A 19,262-nucleotide genomic window follows, 5' to 3' on the forward strand; every position below is an offset into this window, starting at 1 on the left:
TTCACTGCTTCTAACAACTTGCGTCCCACACCATATATCCTTAATACCTTCCTCAGAGCATCTCTATCAACTCTACCATAAGCCTTCTCCAGATCCATAGATGCTACATACAAATCCATTTGCTTTTCTAAGTATTTCTCACATACATTCTTCAAAGCAAACACCTGATCCACACATTCTCCACCACTTCTGAAACCACACTGCTCTTCCCCAATCTGATGCTCTGTACATGCCTTCACCCTCTCAATCAATAACCTCCCATATAATTTCCCAGGAATACTAAACAAACTTATACCTCTGTAATTTGAGCTCTCACTCTTATCCCCTTTGCTTTTGTTTTATGGCGCTATGTAAGCATTCCGCCACTCCTCAGGCACCTCACCATGAATCATGAATACATTAAATAACCTTAACAACCAGTCAACAATACAGTCACCCCCTTTTTTAATAAATTCCACTGCAATACCATCCAAACCTGCTGCCTTGCCGGCTTTCATCTTCCGCAAAGCTTTTACCGCCTCTTCTCTGTTTACCAAATCATTTTCCATAACCCTCTCACTTTGTACACCACCTCGACCAAAACACCCTATATCTGCCACTCCATTATCAAACACATTCAAGAAACCTTCAAAATATTCACTCCATCTCCTCACATCACCATTACTTGTCATCTCCTCCCCATTAGCCCCCTTCACTGAAGTTCCCATTTGCTCCCTTGTCTTACGCACTTTATTTACCTCCTTCCAAGACATCTTTTTTTTCTCTCTGAAATTTAATGATACTCTCTCACCCCAACTCTCATTTGCCCTCTTTTTCATCCTCTTGCACCTTTCTCTTGAACTCCTGCCTCTTTCTTTTATACATCTCCCACTCATTTGCATTTTTTCACAGCAAAAAATGTCCAAATGCCTCTCTCTTCTCTTTCACTAATAAACTTACTTCTTCATCCCACCACTCACTACCTTTTCTAATCAACCCACCTCCCACGCTTCTCATGCCACAAGCATCTTCTGCGCAAGCCATCATTGCTTCCCTAGATACATCCCATTCCTCCCCCACTCCCCTTATTTCCTTTGTTCTCACCTTTCTCCATTCTGTACTCAGTCTCTCCTGGTACTTCCTCACACAAGTCTCCTTCCCAAGCTCACTTACTCTCACCACTCTCTTCACCCCATCATTCTCTCTTCTTTTCTGAAAACCCCAAAAATCTTCGCCTTCGCCTCCACAAGATAATGATCAGACATCCCTCCAGTTGCGCCTCTAAGCACATTAATATCCAAAAGTCTCTCTTTCGCGCGCCTATCAATTAACACGTAAGCAATAACGCTCTCTGGCCATCTCACCAACTTACATATGTATACTTATGTATATCTCGCTTTTTAAACCAGGTATTCCCAATCACCAGTCCTTTTTCAGCACATAAATCTATAAGCTCTTCACCATTTCCATTTACAACACTGAACACTCCATGTATACCAATTATTCCCTGAACTGCCACATTACTCACCTTTGCATTTAAATCACCCATCACTATAACCCGGTCTTGTGCATCAAAACCACTAACACACTCATTCAGCTGCTCCCAAACCACTTGCCTCTCATGATCTTTCTTCTCATGCCCAGGTGCATATGCACCAATAATCACCCATCTCTCTCCATCAACTTTCAGTTTTACCCATATCAGTCTAGAACTTACTTTCTTATACTCTTTCACATACTTCCATCACTCATGTTTCAGGAGTAATGCTACTCCTTCCCTTGCTCTTGTCCTCTCACTAACCCCTGACTTTACTCCCAAGACATTCCTAAACCACTCTTCCCCTTTACCCTTGAGTTTCGTTTTAGTCAGAGCGAAAACATCTAGGTTCCTTTCCTCAATCATTCTATCTATCTCTCCTTTTTTCTCATCTTCGTTACATCCACACACATTTAGACACCCCAATCTGAGCCTTCGAGGAGGATGAGCACTCTCCACGTGACTCCTTCCTATGTTTCCCCTAATAGAAAGTTAAAATACAAGGAGGGGAAGGTTTCTGGCCCCCCGCTCCCGTCCCTTTTAGTCGCCTTATACGACACGTGAGGAATGCGTGGGAAGTATTCTTTCTCCAATATATATATATATATATATATATATATATATATATATATATATATATATATATATATATATATATATATATATATATAGTTACATATATCATTATCATGATTATTGTTCAAGAAACAATGTGTGTTTTATAGTCTTCCAAATTGCTTAGCATTATCTCACCATGTATGTACAAACTGAAGAGATACCAGACGATGAAGATAAAGCGAAGGGACCAGCGATGCGAGGTGATGAGGTTGTCCTGAAACATTAAGCTTCGGTACATGTTGAAGCTTAGGCTCTGCAGGGAGTACTGTGTCCCGTCTTCCTCACCCGCACGCACCACCAGCAGACGGCTCACCAAATAAAGCAACGGCCCGGCCAACAGAGTCATCACGATAATACACAACCACGCCTACCAAGACAAGTGAAGCAGAGTCATGCCTGGGAGGCAAATAGTCACAATATCATGGGTGAGTAGAAAGAGCAGAGGATCTGCTGTGGTCGTTGCTTGGAAGATAATGCTTCAGACGGAAGGTTTAGCAGCTTTCCCTTCCATGACTCCTGCAACTGTAAGGCATACTACTATGACTACACTTTATTGTGTGACTACTTTCAACGAGACGGAGGGCTCAGCTGGTTGTGTACTGGCCCCACCCAGTACCCCAGCTAAGTCAAGGAATAATACTTTTGTAGGCTGTTGACCACAGCTGCCCAGGATGGTACTACCGTCCTGACTCAGGAGCATTTGAGTGGTGCCAGGAACCATCTTACTCTCTCCATGTTAGGATTCCTGGTCCTTCCATCTTCTCCTTACGAGTACAGTATACATACTCAAACCTCACTAATTTTCTTCACATAAGATCTCTTGACACCTCCTGACTGTACAAGAGTTTTTAGATATGATGGTGGTAAAGTCCAACAAATCTATAGTCCCGTTTCCCTGGCACAATGGGGTGCTAAGAATCCCCGGAAGGGTTGCAACAGTAGCCTGTACTGGCCCCTCCTAACACCTATTTCTCCCTCTGTTAGGCCTTCCCCTATTTCAGTTCACTGTACCAAAATTCGTGGTTTCGCCAGTAACCTCTCTTCTGTTGAACACCATCTGTCTACCTCTCCTAATATCTTACTTCTCGCTGAGGCCCAGTTGTGATAATGATCTCACTAGCCCGTTTTTCAAGTCTATCTATAATCTCCGGTTCCGGTTCAAAGTATGTCTGTACTTATTTTCCTACACTAACACACATGTTCACTCCTCGAACACTTTGAGTCCCCAAACTTTGAAGTTATTTGACTCAAGATCTGTCTCCCAACTACCATACTTTTCCTTTTTTTTCTCCTATTGCTCTCCCATTTCTAAGCATTCTATATCACTTTTCAACTGCCTAAATTTCTGCCATGAGCCTGTAGCATCCTCTCATCCGCAAGCAAAGACCTTCTTCCTTGGGGATTTTACTGTTCACCATAGGGAATGGCTCCGTGCCTCCTGTACAGATGATGAGAGGACTGAAGCCCTACAATCTCATTGTCAATGATCTAGAGGAAATCATCTCCCACGCTGTCTGTATTCTTAACCGGTGTGACAACTCTCCTGATATTCAGGATCTGTTTTTACCTATGATTCATCCCGCTGCAACTACACAATCTCGCCTCCAGTTGTGTCATCTGATCACACTCTTATGAATGTATCTATTCTAACGGCACCTCCCGCTCCAACAGCCCTTCTAAGCGTAAATATTGACGCCTCAATAAAGCTGACTGGAACAAGTCACGAAGATTCTTCTGTAACTTCCCTTGTTCAAACTTGTCTATGTGATAATGCTTCTATCTACGCCAAAGACATAGCAGAGGTTACTCTGGCGGGAATAGAAGCATTTATTCCCTCTTCCTCCAAGACAACCTCTTATTCCAAACCATCGTTTAACAGTTCGTGTTCTGAGGCCATTCAGGCAAAGGATCAGGCATATCGACCTCGGAAAAACCCTCCTTCTCCTGACTCCCGTTCAGCATTTATCACTGACCGCAATAATTGCAAATACCTTATCCATTCTATCTTTCCTCAACTTTTCCGTTCTAACGGTACTACAGGTGTGTCTCCCGTAGAAAAAGTAACTCTGTTTGGTTCTAGTTTCTCCCCTAACTCTGCTTGGATGACTCTAACATTCTTTCACCCCCGGATGTTCCTGTTACTAATCTTATACCACTTCCCGCAATATCTTTTCGGACTGTCCGAAAGCACTTCTTTCTCTGGACACAAGCAAGGATCATGGTTCTGATGGCAACCATTCTTGTGTGCTGAAAGAGTATGACTCTGACCTTGCACCTGTGCTTGCTCGTCCATTCGTTTCTGTTTGAAAACTAAAACTTTCCCTTCTTCTTGGAAACTTGCGTTGGTGACCATCGTCCTTTGTAAGGCAAGATCCGCTGGGGGTATTCTTTCCCATCTTACCTACGTCAGATCATCATCTCTGAAAGAATTTGGGGTATCCTATGTAGCTGCCCTTGACATATCTAAAGCTTTTGATAGGGCGTGGAATAGTAGTCTCATCATCTACGCTCACCTCTTTTAGCTTCCCTCCCTCACTTTGTTCCCTCATATCTAGCTTCTTCTCTGCCTGATCTATCTCCGAGGTTGTTGATGGATCAGCCTTCATCCATTTCTCCATCAACAGCATTGTCCCTCAGGGTTCTGTCTTGTCCCCTACACTTTTCCTCCATGTACTCAACGATTTACCTTCTTATATAGAATAGAAATGAAAATGCACTCTTACACTGACGAATCAACACTGCATTCATCCACATTCTTCAGCTCTGCCTTACTCCTTCTCTTACTCGTTCTTCTTCTTTTTTCGACACAACTTCCTCAATAAAACCCAGACTTGCTAAAAGACAGCTTTCCCCTGTACTGTTTTCTTATTGTGGGAGTCTGATGCTAGGTTAAGAGAATGAAGACTCCCAAGACCTTCTCACACACAGACTCTTAAAGCAGGTTTCCCACAGGATGTTAATCATATTGATGCTTCTTTCGCTAAGTCCTTTCCTCATTACTTTAGATCTACTCGGGTTGAATCTCATCAGCCATGTATCTGGCCAACTTTAGAGTCTGTTTAGGTCTCCATATAAGCTGATGCAACCCTCCTTGCTTTTCACTTCCCTCATGACTTTTGCATCACCTGGAAATACATTCAGGTATGAGTGCATATCCTCAGGCAAGTCGATCTCAAAGATAAAGAAAAGAAACGGTCCCAAAACAGAATCCTAGGGCACTCCACTGGTGGCCTCCACCGATTCGGAGAAGGCTCCTCTGACAAACGTCCTTTGTTTCCTTGGGGGAGTCTTCCCCATATATCTGCCAGGTATTCCTGTTTCTAAATCAGCCTCCCATGTGGTACTAGGACAAACGATTTCTAGCATTCATGGTAATAAGATACTTAGCCTTCCCTGTTGTCTAAGACAGAAAGAGAGTGCTCTTGACCTCTTTTTCCAAAAAGTGTTGTCTCTCGCTTCAGTAATTTCATCTTTTTAGAATAATCTTTTTGCCGTGCCTCACAGACTACGCTTGTCATATATACTGGTCTGTAGTTCAGCGCCTATACCTGGTCTCCTTTCTCATACTTGGCAATATGCCGTCCATTAGCGACATTTTGAATAGTATTTCAAGAGGTCTATCTAGTGTATTTACACACATACGCAGCACGTAAGGTGAACTTTCATAAGGATCGTTGGCGTTGCAAGGGTAAAGACTACAATTTTGTTAGAATCTTTTCTAGATGTCTCAGCTAGGGATGTGTGTGTGTGTGTGTGTGTGTGTGTGTGTGTGTGTGTGTGTGTGTGTGTGTGTGTTTCTGTAAAGCATGGCAAATATGAGAATGCGAGTGTGAAATTTTCTTCTCGTAACACAGATATTTTCACAAACATGTGTCATATGCACAAAATAAAGATGATAAGTACAACTGAAGTATGAAATTGTTAAAAAGACTTTTGAAATACATTCATTTACGATAGATATTGAACCATGTGACAACTAAGGCGTAAACCAGTCGCTTAAAACCACATACTTCGAATGTGAATGGAGACAAGATCGCAAAGGATCGGTTCTTTTCCTTGGGTGCAGGAGACACCAGCGTCAAGGATTCCAGGAAGTACGGCATTGTGAAGTCTACTACAGTCTCACGGATGTCTGAAATAAAGAGATCTGATGTAGAGTAGCGAGTGATTAAATGTTCCGGGTTTATATATATATATGTATATATATATATATATCAAAATCAAAATCAAATAGTTCCCTGGGGATAGGGGATGAAGAATACTTCCCACGTATTCCCTGCGTGTCGTAAAAGGCGACTAAAAGGGAAGGGAGCGGGAGGCTGGAAATCCTCCCCTCTCGTTTTTTTTTTTTTTTTTTTTTTTTTTTTTTTTTCTAAAAGAAGGAACAGAGGGGGGGCCAGATGAGGATATTCCACTAAGGCCCAGTCCTCTGTTCTTAACGCTACCTCGCTAATGCGGGAAATGGTGGATGGTTTAAAAGAAAAAAGAAAAGAAAGATATATATATATATATATATATATATATATATATATATATATATATATATATATATATATATATATATGTATATATATATATATATATATATATATATATATATATATATATATATATAAATATATATATATATATATATATATATATATATATATATATTATATATATATATATATATATATATATATATATATATATATATATATATATATATATATATATATATATATATATATATATATATATATACATATATATATATCTTTCTTGATCTTCCTCATACTTTCAGGTTTACCCGGTACTTCACAGCCTTGCTTCATCCTGACCACTGTAACCTGTTTATACCATATAGATGATGCACTCTTTTCTTTGCACTTCCTTCACTCTTGCATTCGGAAATACATCAGTAATAATATTCTTCAGCAAGCATCTTCACATAATTGGATAAACGTCCCAACGTTCCCAGGGCACTCCACATATAGTCCTCTCGTGAAGGCTCCTCTGACAAACGTCCTTTGTCCATTGCGGAAGTCCTTCCATATACCCGTATTCCTGTTTCGAACCAGCCTCCCATGTGGTTAGTTCACACACTTCTCTTCCATCGGTTATAGATCTTAGCCTACCTTCACACCAAAGTCAATGCTCTTGACCTCTTTCCAAAGTCGCTTGTCCACGCTTCTATTTCACCTAGCTCGAACATCTTTTGCATTTTGGCATCACAACTATTCCTTCAATATACATGTTGTGTTCAGCGCATATATGTCTCCTTTCCACTCATTTGCAAGCGTCCTTAGCACATTTTGATGTATCCACGGTCTATCCTAGATGATCACTTACACCATGGCATCACGGAGAACTTCCTAAGATTTCGTAAGGTAAAACTACAATTTTCCGTCAGATCTTTTCTAGATTCAGTAGGATCTCTAATTGGTGTTGGCTGTCGTGAGTGTGTGTGTTGTGGGAGTGTGCGTGCGTTATCAGGAAATATGAGGATGCGAGTGTGATTCTTCGAACAGCAGTATTTCCAAACTTGTGAAGAAAATAAAGGAGAATACTAGAAATGCAAATGAATTTGTTAAGAAGCATTTGGTGAATCGCATTACGATAGATTGAACGATGTCTGGCAAGGATTAAGAAACATGGTTGAACCAAGTTGTTAGAAGGGAGAAAAGTTCGCAAGGATGTTACTTTTCCTTGGTGAGGAGAAGGACAAGGATTGGGAGTGGCATTGGATTTCGGCAGGTGTTGAATAAAAGTTCTGATGTTAATTAGCGTTATGGATGGTTGTAAAGGGTTTAATATAAGATCCTGATAATATGGCAAAATAAATCTGTGGGATAGGTGAAGATACTTCGTATTGGTGTCGTAAGCGACTAAAGGGAGGTGGGAGGTGGAAATCGTATCGTTTTTTTTATTTTTTTTTTTTTTAAAAAAGGAACGAGGGGCCAGTGAGGAATTCACTAAGCGTCCTCTGCTTACGCACTGCGTAATGCGGGAAATGGTGATGGTTAAAAAAAGAAAGAAGATAGTATAGTTTAAATGTTGAATAATAATATGTAGTAAATGTGAATAAATGATATGGTTATATTAGTAATAGTATATAAATATATTGAGTGATTTTAAATAATAAAAATATGGATGAAGTGAATTTTTAGATATTGGATGTGATTATTCAGGTATAACATATATATATATATAATATATATATCTATATATATATTATATAATAATATATTACCATTTCCTTCTCTTAAAGAACGTTTGCCATCCCGCGTTAGAGAGGTAGCGTTAGAACAGAGGACTGGGCCTTTTTGAAATATCCTCACCTGGCCCCTCTGTTCCTTCTTTTGGAAAATTGAAAAAAAGAAAAAACGAGAGGGGAGAATTTCCAGCCCCCCGCTCCCTCCCCTTTTAGTCGCCTTCTACGACACGCAGGGAATACGTGGGAAGTATTCTTAACCCCCTATCCCCAGGGATAATATATATATATATATATATATATATATATATATATATATATATATATATATTAAACAACCATGGAGACATCACACAAAAATATATATATATATATATATATATATATATATATATATATATATATATATATATATATATATATATATATATATATATATATATATATATATATATATATATATATATATGAATTATCAAAGGGGATAGGGGAGAAAGAATACTTCCAACGCATTCCTCACATGTCGTAGAAGGCGACTAAAGGGGACGGGAGCGGGGGGATAGAAACACTCCCCTCCTTGTATTTTAACTTTCTATAAGGGAAAACAGAAGGAGTCACGCGGGGAGTGCTCATCCTCCTCGAAGGCTCAGATTGGGGTGTCCAAATGTCTGTGGATGTAACCAAAATGAGAAAAAAGGAGACATAGTTGTATGTTTGAGGAAAGGAACCTGGATGTTTTGGCTCTGAGTGAAACGAAGCTCAAGGGCAAAGGGGAAGAGTGGTTTGGGAATGTCTTGGGAGTAAATTCAGGGGTTAGTGAGACGTCAAGAGCAAGGGAAAGAGTAGCACTAATCCTGAAACAGGAGTGATGGGAGTATGTGATGTAGTGTAAGAAAGTAAACTCTAGATTAATATGGGTGAAAATGAAAGTTGATGGAGAGAGTTGGGTGATTATTCATGCATATGCACATGGGCATGGGAAGAAAGATCATGAGAGACAAGTGTTTTGGGAGATGTTGGATGAGTGTGTTAGTGGATTTGAAGCAAGAGACCGGGTTATAGTGATGGGTGATTTGAATGCAAAGGTAAGTAATGTGGCAGTTGAGGGAATAATTGGTATACATGGGGTGTTCAGTGTTGTAAATGGAAATGGTGAAGACCTTGTAGATTTATGTGCTGAAAAAGGACTGGTGATTGGGAATACCTGGTTTAAAAAGAGAGATATACATAAATATACGTATGTAAGTAGGAGAGATGGCCAGAGAGCGTTATTGGATTACGTGTTAATTGATAGGCGCGCGAAAGAGAGACTTTTGGATGTTAATGCACTGAGAGGTGCAACTAGAGCGATGTCTGATCATTATCTTGTGGAGGCAACGGTGAAGATTTGTAGAAGTTTTCGAAAAAGAAGAGAGAATGATGGGGTGAAGAGAGTGGTGAGAGTAAATGAGCTTGGGAAGGAGACTTGTGTGAGGAAGTACCAGGAGAGACTGAATAAAGAATGAAAAAAGGTGAGAACAAAGGAGGTAAGGGGAGAGATGTATTTAGGGAAGCAATGATGGCTTGCGCAAAAGATGCTTGTGGCATCAGATGCGTGGAAGGTGGGCAGATTAGAAAGGGTAGTGAGTGGTGGGATGAAGAAGTAAGATTATTAGTGAAAGAGAAGAGGGAGGCATTTGAACGATTTTTGTAGGGAAATAATGCAAATGAGTGGGAGATGTATAAAAGAAGGAGGCAGGAGGTCAAGAGAAAGGTGCAAGAGGCGAGAAAGAGGGCAAATGAGAGTTGGGATGAGAGTATCATTAGATTTTAGGGGGAATAAAAAGATGTTTTTGAAGGAGGTAAATAAAGTGCGTAAAACAAGGGAACAAAAGGGAACTTCAGTGAAGGGGGCTAATGAGGAGGTGCTAACAAGTAGTGGTGATATGAGAAGGAGATGGAGTGAGTATTTTGAAGGTTTGTTAAGTGCGTTTGATGATAGAGTGGCAGATATAGGGTGTTTTGGTCGAGGTGGTGTGCAAAGTGAGAGGGTTAGGGAAAATGATTTGGTAAAAAGAGAAGAGGTAGTAAGAGCTTTGCGGAAAATGAAAGGCGGCAAGGCAGCAGGTTTGGATGGAATTGCAGTGGAATTTATTAAAAAAGGGGGTGACTGTATTATTGACTGGTTGGTAAGGGTATTTGATGTATGGATGATTCATGGTGAGGTGCCTGAGGCTTGGCAGAATGCTTGCATAGTGCCATTGTACAAAGGCAAAGGGGATAAGAGTGAGTGCTCAAATTACAGAGGTATACGTTTCTTGATTATTCCTGGGAAATTATATGGGAGGGTATTGATTGAGAAGGTGAAGACATGTACAGAGCATTAGATTGGGGAAGAGCAGTGTGGTTTCAGAAGTGGTAGAGAATGTGTGGATCAGGTGTTTGCTTTGAAGAATGTATGTGAGAAATACTTAGAAAAGCAAATGGATTTTTATATGGCATTTATGGATCTGGAGAAGGCATATGATAGAGTTGATAGAGATGCTCTGTGGAAGGTATTAAGAATATATGTTGTGGGAGGGAAGTTGTTGGAAGCAGTGAAAAGTTTTTATCGATGACGTAAGGCATGTGTACGTGTAGGAAGAGAGGAAAGTGATTGGTTCTCATTGAATGAAGATTTGCGGCAGGGGTGTGTGATGTCTCCATGGTTGTTTGATTTGTTTATGGATTGGGTTGTTAGGGAGGTCAATGCAAGAGTTTTGGAAAGAGGGGGAAGTATGCAGTCTGTAGTGGATCAGAGAACTTGGGAAGTGAGTCAGTTGTTGTTCGCTGATGATACAGCGCCTGTGGCTGATTCATGTGAGAAACTGCAGAAGCTGGTGACTGAGTTTGATAAAGTGTGTGAAAGAAGAAAGTTGAGAGTAAATGTGAATAAGAGTAAGGTTATCAGGTACAGTAGGATTGAGGGTCAAGTCAATTGGGAGGTAAGTTTGGATGGAGAAAATCTGGAGGAAGTTGAAGTGTTTTAGATATCGGGGAGTGGATTTGGCAGCGGGTGGAACCATGGAAGCGGAAGTGAATCATAGGGTGGGGGAGGGGGCGAGAATTCTGGGAGCCTGCAAGAATGTTTGGAAGTCGAGAACATTATCTCGGAAAGCAAAAATGGGTATGTTTGAAGGAATGGTGGTTCCAACAATGTTGTATGGTTGCAAGGCATGGGTTATGGATAGAGATGTGCGTAGGATGGTGGATGTGCTGTCAATGAGATGTTTGAGGACAGTATGTGGTGTGAGGTGGTTTGATCGAGTAAGTAATGTAAGGGTAAGAGAGATGTGTGGAAATAAAAAGAGCGTGGTTGAGAGAGCAGAAGAGGGTGTTTTGAAATGGTTTGGTCACATGGAGAGAATGAGTGAGGAAAGATTGACCAAGAGGATATATGTGTCGGAGGTGGAGGGAACGAGGAGAAGTGGGAGACCAAATTGGAGGTGGAAAGATAGAGTGAAAAAGATTTTGAGTGATCGGGGCCTGAACATGCAGGAGGGTGAAAGGCGGGCAAGAAATAGAGTGAATTGGATCGATGTGGTATACCGGGGTCGACTTGCTGTCAATGGATTGAATCAGGGCATGTGAAGCGTCTGGGGTAAACCATGGAAAGTTCTGTGCGGCCTGGATGTGGAAAGGGAGCTGTGGTTTCGGGCATTATTGCATGACAGCTAGAGACTGAGTGTGAACGAATGGGGCCTTTGTTGTCTTTTCCTAGCGATACTTCGCACACATGAGGGGGGAGGGCGTTGTTTTTCCATGTGTGGCGAGGTGGCGATGGAAATGAATAAAGGCAGACAGTGTGAATTGTGTGCATGTGTATATATGTATGTGTCTTTGTGTGTATATAAATGTGTACATTGAGAAGTATGGGTATGTATATTTGCGTGTGTGGAAGTGTATGTATATACATGTGTATGGGGGTGGGTTGGGCCATTTCTTTCGTCTGTTTCCTTGCGCTACCTCGCAAACGCGGGACACAGCGACAAAGTAAATGAAAAAAAAAAAATATATATATATATATATATATATATATATATATATATATATATATATATATATATATATATATATATTGTTATTTTTTTATTATAGTTTGTCGCTGTCTCCCGCGTTAGCGAGGTAGCGCAAGGAAACAGACGAAAGAATGGCCCAACCCACCCACATACACATGTATATACATACACGTCCATACAGGCACATATACATACATATACATCCTAACGTAAACATATATATGCACACACAGATATATACATATATACATATATACATAATTCATACGGGCTGCCCTTATTCATTCCCCTCGCTACCCCGCCCTACATGAAATGAATACCCCCTCCACAAAGACAACAATGGCCACATTCTTTCACACTAAGTCTCTAGCTGTCATTTATAATGCACCGAAACCACAGCTCCTTTTCCACATCCAGGCCCCACAAAACTTTCCATGGTTTACCCTAGACGCTTCACATGCCGTGGTTCATGCCATTGATAGCACGGCGACCCTGGTATTCCACATCGTTCCAATTCATTTAATTCCTTGCACACCTTTCACCCTCCTGCATGTTCAGGCCCCGATCACTGAAAATCGTTTTTACTCCATTTTTTCACCTCCAATTTGGTCTCCCACTTCACCTCATTCCATGCACCTCTGACACATATATGCTTTTTGTCAATCTTTCCTCACTCATTCTCTCTATGTGACCAAACCATTTCAAAACACCCTATTCTGCTCTCTCAACCACACTCTTTTTATTACTACACATCTCTCTTACCCTTTCATTACTTACTTGATCAAACCACCTCACACCGTATATTGTCCTCAAACATCTCATTTCAAGCACATCCACCCTACTCCGTACAACTCTATCTAAAACCTACGCCTCGCAAACATATAACATTGTTCGAACCACCATTCCTTCAAACATATCCAGCTTTGCTTTCCAAGATAATGTTCTCGACTTCCTCACATTTTTCAACGTTCCCAGAACTTTCACCCCCTCCCTCAGCCTATGATTCACTTCCGCTTCCATGGTTCCATCAGATGCGAAATCCACTCCCAGATATCTAAAACACTTCACTTCCTCCAGTTTTCCTCCATTCAAACTTACCTCCCAATTGACTTGTTCTTATTCACATTTACTCTCAGCTTTCTTCTGTCACATAATTTTCCAAACTCAGTCAACAGCTTCTGCATTCTCTCTCCTGAATCAGATACCAACGCTGTATCATCTAAGAACAACAAATGACACACTTCCCAAGCTTTCTCATCCACAACAGACTGCATACTTGCCCCTGTTTCCAAATCTCTTGCATTCATCTCCCTAACAACTCCATCTATAAACAAATTAAACAACCATGGAGACATCAAGCACCCCTGCTGCAAACCAATATTCAATGAGAACCAATCACTTTCCTCGCTTCATACACGGATAAATGCCTTACAATCTCGATAAAAACTTTTCACTGCTTCTAACACCTTATCTCCAACAACATATACTCGTAGTATCTTCCACAGAGCATAGCTATCAACTCCATCATATGACTTCTCCAGATCCATAAATGCTACGTACAAATCCACTTGCTTTTCTAAGTATTTCTCATATACATTTTTCAGAGCAGACAACTGATCCACAGATCATCTACCACTTCTGAAACCACACTGCTCTTCTCCAGTCTGATGCTCTGTACACGCCTTCTCTCTCTCAACCAATACCCTCCCATATAATTTCCCAGGAATACTCAACAAACTTATACCTCTGTAATTTGAGTACTCACATTTATACCCTTTGCCTTTGCACAATGGAACTATGCAAGCATTCCGCCAGTCCTCAGGCACCTCCCCATGAGTAATACATATATTAAATAACCTTATAAACCAGTCAACAATACAGTCTCCCCCTTTTCTAATAAATTCCACTGCTATACCATCCAACACGCTGCCTTGCCGGCTTTCAACTTACGCAAAGCTTTTACTACCTCTTCTCTGTTTACCAAATCATTCTCCCTAACCCTCTCACATTGCACACCACCTCGAGCAAACCACCCTATATCTGCCACTCTATTATCAAACAGTTTCAAGAAACCTTCAAAAAACTAACTCGATTTCCTTACATCCCCACTACTTGTCATCACCTTGTTCCTTGGTCTTACGCACTTTATTTACCTACTTCTGATATATATATATATATATATATATATATATATATATATATATATATATATATATATATATATATATATTTTTTTTTTCTTTTTTTGCTTTGTCGCTGTCTCCCGCGTTTGCGAGGTAGCGCAAGGAAACAGACGAAAGAAATGGCCCAACCCACCCCCATACACATGTAAATACATACGTCCACACACGCAAATATACATACCTACACAGCTTTCCATGGTTTACCCCAGACGCTTCACATGCCTTGATTCAATCCACTGACAGCACGTCAACCCCGGTATACCGGTATTTATATATTTTGCTTGTCGCTGTCTCCCGCGTTTGCGAGGTAGCGGAAGGAAACAAAAGAAAGAAATGGCCCAACCTACCCCCATACACATGTATATACATACACGTCCACACACGCAAAAATACATACCTATACATCTCAATGTATATATATATATATATATATATATATATATATATATATATATATATATATATATATATATATATATATATATATATATATATATATATATATATATATATTTATATATATATATATATATATATATACACACAGAGACACATACATATATACCCATGCACACAATTCACACTGTCTGCCTTTATTCATTCCCATCGCCACCTCGCCACACATGGAATAGCATCCCCCTCCCCCGTCATGTGTGCGAGGTAGCGCTAGGAAAAGACAACAAAGGCCCCATTCGTTCACACTCAGCCTCTAGCTGTCATGCAATAATGCCCGAAACCACAGCTCCCTTTCCACATCCAGTCCCCACACTACTTTCCATGTTTCACCCCAGATGCTTCACATGCCCTGATTCAATCCACTGACAGCACGTCAACCCCGGTATACCACATCGATCCAATTCACGATTCCTTGCCCGCCTTTCACCCTCCTGCATGTTCAGGCCCCGATCACTCAAAATCTTTTACACTCCATCTTTCCACCTCCAATTTGGTCTCCAACTTCTCGTTCCCTCCACCTCCGACACATATATCCTCTTAGTCAATCTCTCCTCACTTATTCTCTCTATGTGCCCAAACCATTTCAAAACACCGTCTTCTGCTCTCTCAACCATGCTCTTTTTATTTCCACACATCTCTCTAACCCTTACATTACTTACTCGATCAAACTACCGCACACCACACATTGTTCTCAAACATCTCATTTCCAGCACATCCACCCTCTTGCGCACAACTCTGTCCATAGCCCACGCCTCGTAACCATACAACATTGTTGGAACCACTATTCCTTCAAACATACCCATTTTTGCTTTCCGAGATAATGTTCTCGACTTCCACACATTCTTCAAGGCTCCCAGGATTTTCGACCCCTCCCCCACCCTATGATTTACTTCCGCTTCCATGGTTCCATCCGCTGCCAGATCCACTCCCAGAAATCTAAAACACTTCACTTCCTCCAGTTTTTCTCCATTCAAACTTACCTCCCAATTGACTTGACCCTCAAGCCTAGTGAACCTAATAACCTTGCTCTTATTCACATTTACTCTTAACTTTCTTCTTTCACACACTTTACCAAACTCAGTCACCAACTTCTGCAGTTTCTCACATGAATCAGCCACCAGCGCTGTATCATCAGCGAACAACAACTGACTCACTTCCCAAGCTCTCTCATTCACAATAGACTTCATACTTGCCCATCTTTCCAAAACTCTTGCATTCACATCCCTAACAACCCCATCCATAAACAAATTAAACAACCATGGAGACATCACACACCCCTGCCGCAAACCTACATTCACTGAGAACCAATCACTTTCCTCTCTTCGTACACGTACACATGCCTTACATCCTCGATAATAACTTTTCACTGCTTCTAACAACTTGCCTACCACACCATATATTCTTAGTACCTTCCACAGAGCATCTCTATCAACTCTATCATATGCCTTCTCCACATCCATAAATGCTACATACAAATCCATTTGCTTTTCTAAGTATTTCTCACATACATTCTTCAAAGCAAACACCTGATCCACACGTCCTCTACCATTTCTGAAACCACACTGCTCTTCCCCAATCTGATGCTCTGTACATGCCTTCACCCTCTCAATCAATATCCTCCCATATAATTTACCAGGAATACTCAACAAACTTATACCTCTGTAATCTGAGCACTCACTCTTATCCCCTTGAATTTGTACAAACCCACTATGCACGCATTCCGCCAATCCTCAGGCACCTCACCATGAGTCATAGATACATTAAATAACCTTATCAACCAGTCAACAATACAGTCACCCCCTGTTTTAATAAATTCCACTGCAATACTATCCAAACCTGCTGCCTTGCCGGTTTTCATCTTCTGCAAAGCTTTTACTGCCTCTTCTCTGTTTACCAAATCATTTTCCCTAACCCTCTCACTTTGCACACCACCTCGACCAAAACAACCTATATCTGCCACTCTATCATCAAACACATTCAACAAACCTTCAAAATACTCACTCCATCTCCTTCTCACATCACCACTACTTGTTATCACCTCCCCATTAGCGCCCTTCACTGAAGTTCCCATTTGCTCCCTTGTCTTACGCACTTTATTTACCTCCTTCCAGAACATCTTTTTATTCTCCCTGAAATTTAATGATACTCTCTCACCCCAACTCTCATTTGTCCTCTTTTTCACCTCTTGCACCTTTCTCTTGACCTCCTGTCTCTTTCTTTTATACATCTCCCACTCAATTTCATTTTTCCCTGCAGAAATCGTCCAAATGCCTCTCTCTTCTCTTTCACTAATAATCTTACTTCTTCATCGCACCACTCACTACCCTATCTAATCAACCCACCTCCCACGGTTCTCATGCCACAAGCATCTTTTGCGGAAGTCATCACTGATTTCCTAAATATATCCCATTCCTCCCCCACTCCCCTTACTTCCATTGTTCTCACCTATGATTCCACGGGGAAAATGAAACAGGAAAAGTTCCCAAGTGCACTTTCGTGTAATAATCACATCAGCACGGAAGACACAAGAGCGAAATATAACAGTCAGTTGATATACATTGAAGAGACGAAGCTTGGACGCGATCTGGTAAACATGCGATTGTCCAAAACATACAACGAGCGTTCAGAAACTAATCGTTTTACAAATCTTATTTACAATAAAGCTATCTAATTTGTATTGACCGTCACTAATATTAAGATTATAATACTTTGTGTCTTCAATAATAGAAGATTCAATGATATTTTTCTTGGTAATAGAGTTAGAGTTAATAACTGAGATGGCGTTACTACAGTCAATACAATGATCATAGTTTTTAACATGATCAAACAAGGTATTTGATTCTTGTCCCGTTCTAATACTATATTTATGTTGCTTAAGTCTAACAGAAAGATCCTTACCAGTCTGACCAACATAAAATTTGTCAGAGTTTCCACAAGGCTCTTTACAGATGCAATCAAGAGAATTTTCTTGTGAATTCCTGATTAAGATATTCTTTATAGTATTATTGTTGCTAAAGACAACATTTACATTAAAGGATTTAAGCAACATGGGAAGCAAAGTGAAATTATTATCAAAAGGGAAAACTAAAAGACTCTTAGTTTCAATAGGAGGTTTGGGCTCAACTCTATAAAATGATTTCTTTGCTATCTTAATGGATTTATCAATGAAAGATCTAGGGTACTTTAACTTAGATCCAATAGAATATATCTACTCAAACTCATCATCAATAAACTCTCGACTGCAAATACGTAATGCCCTTAGGAACATAGATTGACATGATGATAATATATATATATTTATATAATATATATATGTGATAGAATATATAATATATAATTATATAATATATAATATATAACTATATAATATATATATGTGATAGAATGTAAGAAAGTAAATTCTCGATTAATATGGGTAAAAATGAAAGTTGATGGAGAGAGATGGGTGATTATTGGTGCATATGCACCTGGGCATGAGAAGAAAGATCATGAGAGGCAAGTGTTTTGGGAGCAGCTGAATGAGTGTGTTAGTGGTTTTGATGCACGAGACCGGGTTATAGTGTTGGGTGATTTGAATGCAAAGGTGAGTAATGTGGCAGTTGAGGGAATAATTGGTATACATGGGGTGTTCAGTGTTGTAAATGGAAATGGTGAAGAGCTTGTAGGTTTATGTGCTGAAAAAAGACTGATGATTGGGAATACCTGGTTTAAAAAGCGAGATATACATAAGTATACTTATGTAAGTATGAGAGATGGCCAGAGAGCGTTATTGGATTACGTGTTAATTGACAGGCGCGCGAAAGAGAGACTTTTGGATGTTAATGTGCTGAGAGGTGCAACTGGAGGGATGTCTGATCATTATCTTGTGGAGGCTAAGGTGAAGACTTGTATGGGTTTTCAGAAAAGAAGAGTGAATGTTGGGGTGAAGAGGGTGGTGAGAGTAAGTGAGCTTGGGAAGGAGACTTGTGTGAGGAAGTACCAGGAGAGACTGAGTACAGAATGGAAAAAGGTGAGAACAATGGAAGTAAGGGGAGTTGGGGAGGAATGGGATGTTTTTAGGGAATCAGTGATGGCTTGCGCAAAAGATGCTTGTGGCATGAGAAGAGTGGGAGGTGGGTTGATTAGAAAGGGTAGTGAGTGGTGCGATGAAGAAGTAAGAGTATTAGTGAAAGAAAAGAGAGAGGCATTTGGACGATTTTTGCAGGGAAAAAATGCAATTGAGTGGGAGATGTATAAAAGAAAGAGACAGGAGGTCA

General features: G+C 40.3%; 1 protein-coding gene across 1 annotated transcript in view; it reads right to left on the minus strand.

Annotated features, from left to right (window-relative positions):
* LOC139756491 (glutamate receptor ionotropic, delta-2-like) overlaps positions 1 to 19,262 on the minus strand; it is a 173,199-nt gene that overhangs the window by 43,870 nt on the left and 110,067 nt on the right. The window contains exons 4-5 of the mRNA XM_071675935.1: positions 6,145 to 6,266; positions 2,270 to 2,501 (exon numbers count right to left, since the gene is read on the minus strand). Of these exons, the coding sequence (XP_071532036.1) occupies positions 2,270 to 2,501; positions 6,145 to 6,266 (354 nt within the window). The remainder of the gene's footprint in view (positions 1 to 2,269; positions 2,502 to 6,144; positions 6,267 to 19,262) is intronic.

The sequence above is a fragment of the Panulirus ornatus genome, chromosome 22 (genome assembly GCF_036320965.1).
Source record: "Panulirus ornatus isolate Po-2019 chromosome 22, ASM3632096v1, whole genome shotgun sequence".
In the NCBI taxonomy this organism is placed as follows: Eukaryota; Metazoa; Arthropoda; class Malacostraca; order Decapoda; family Palinuridae; genus Panulirus; species Panulirus ornatus.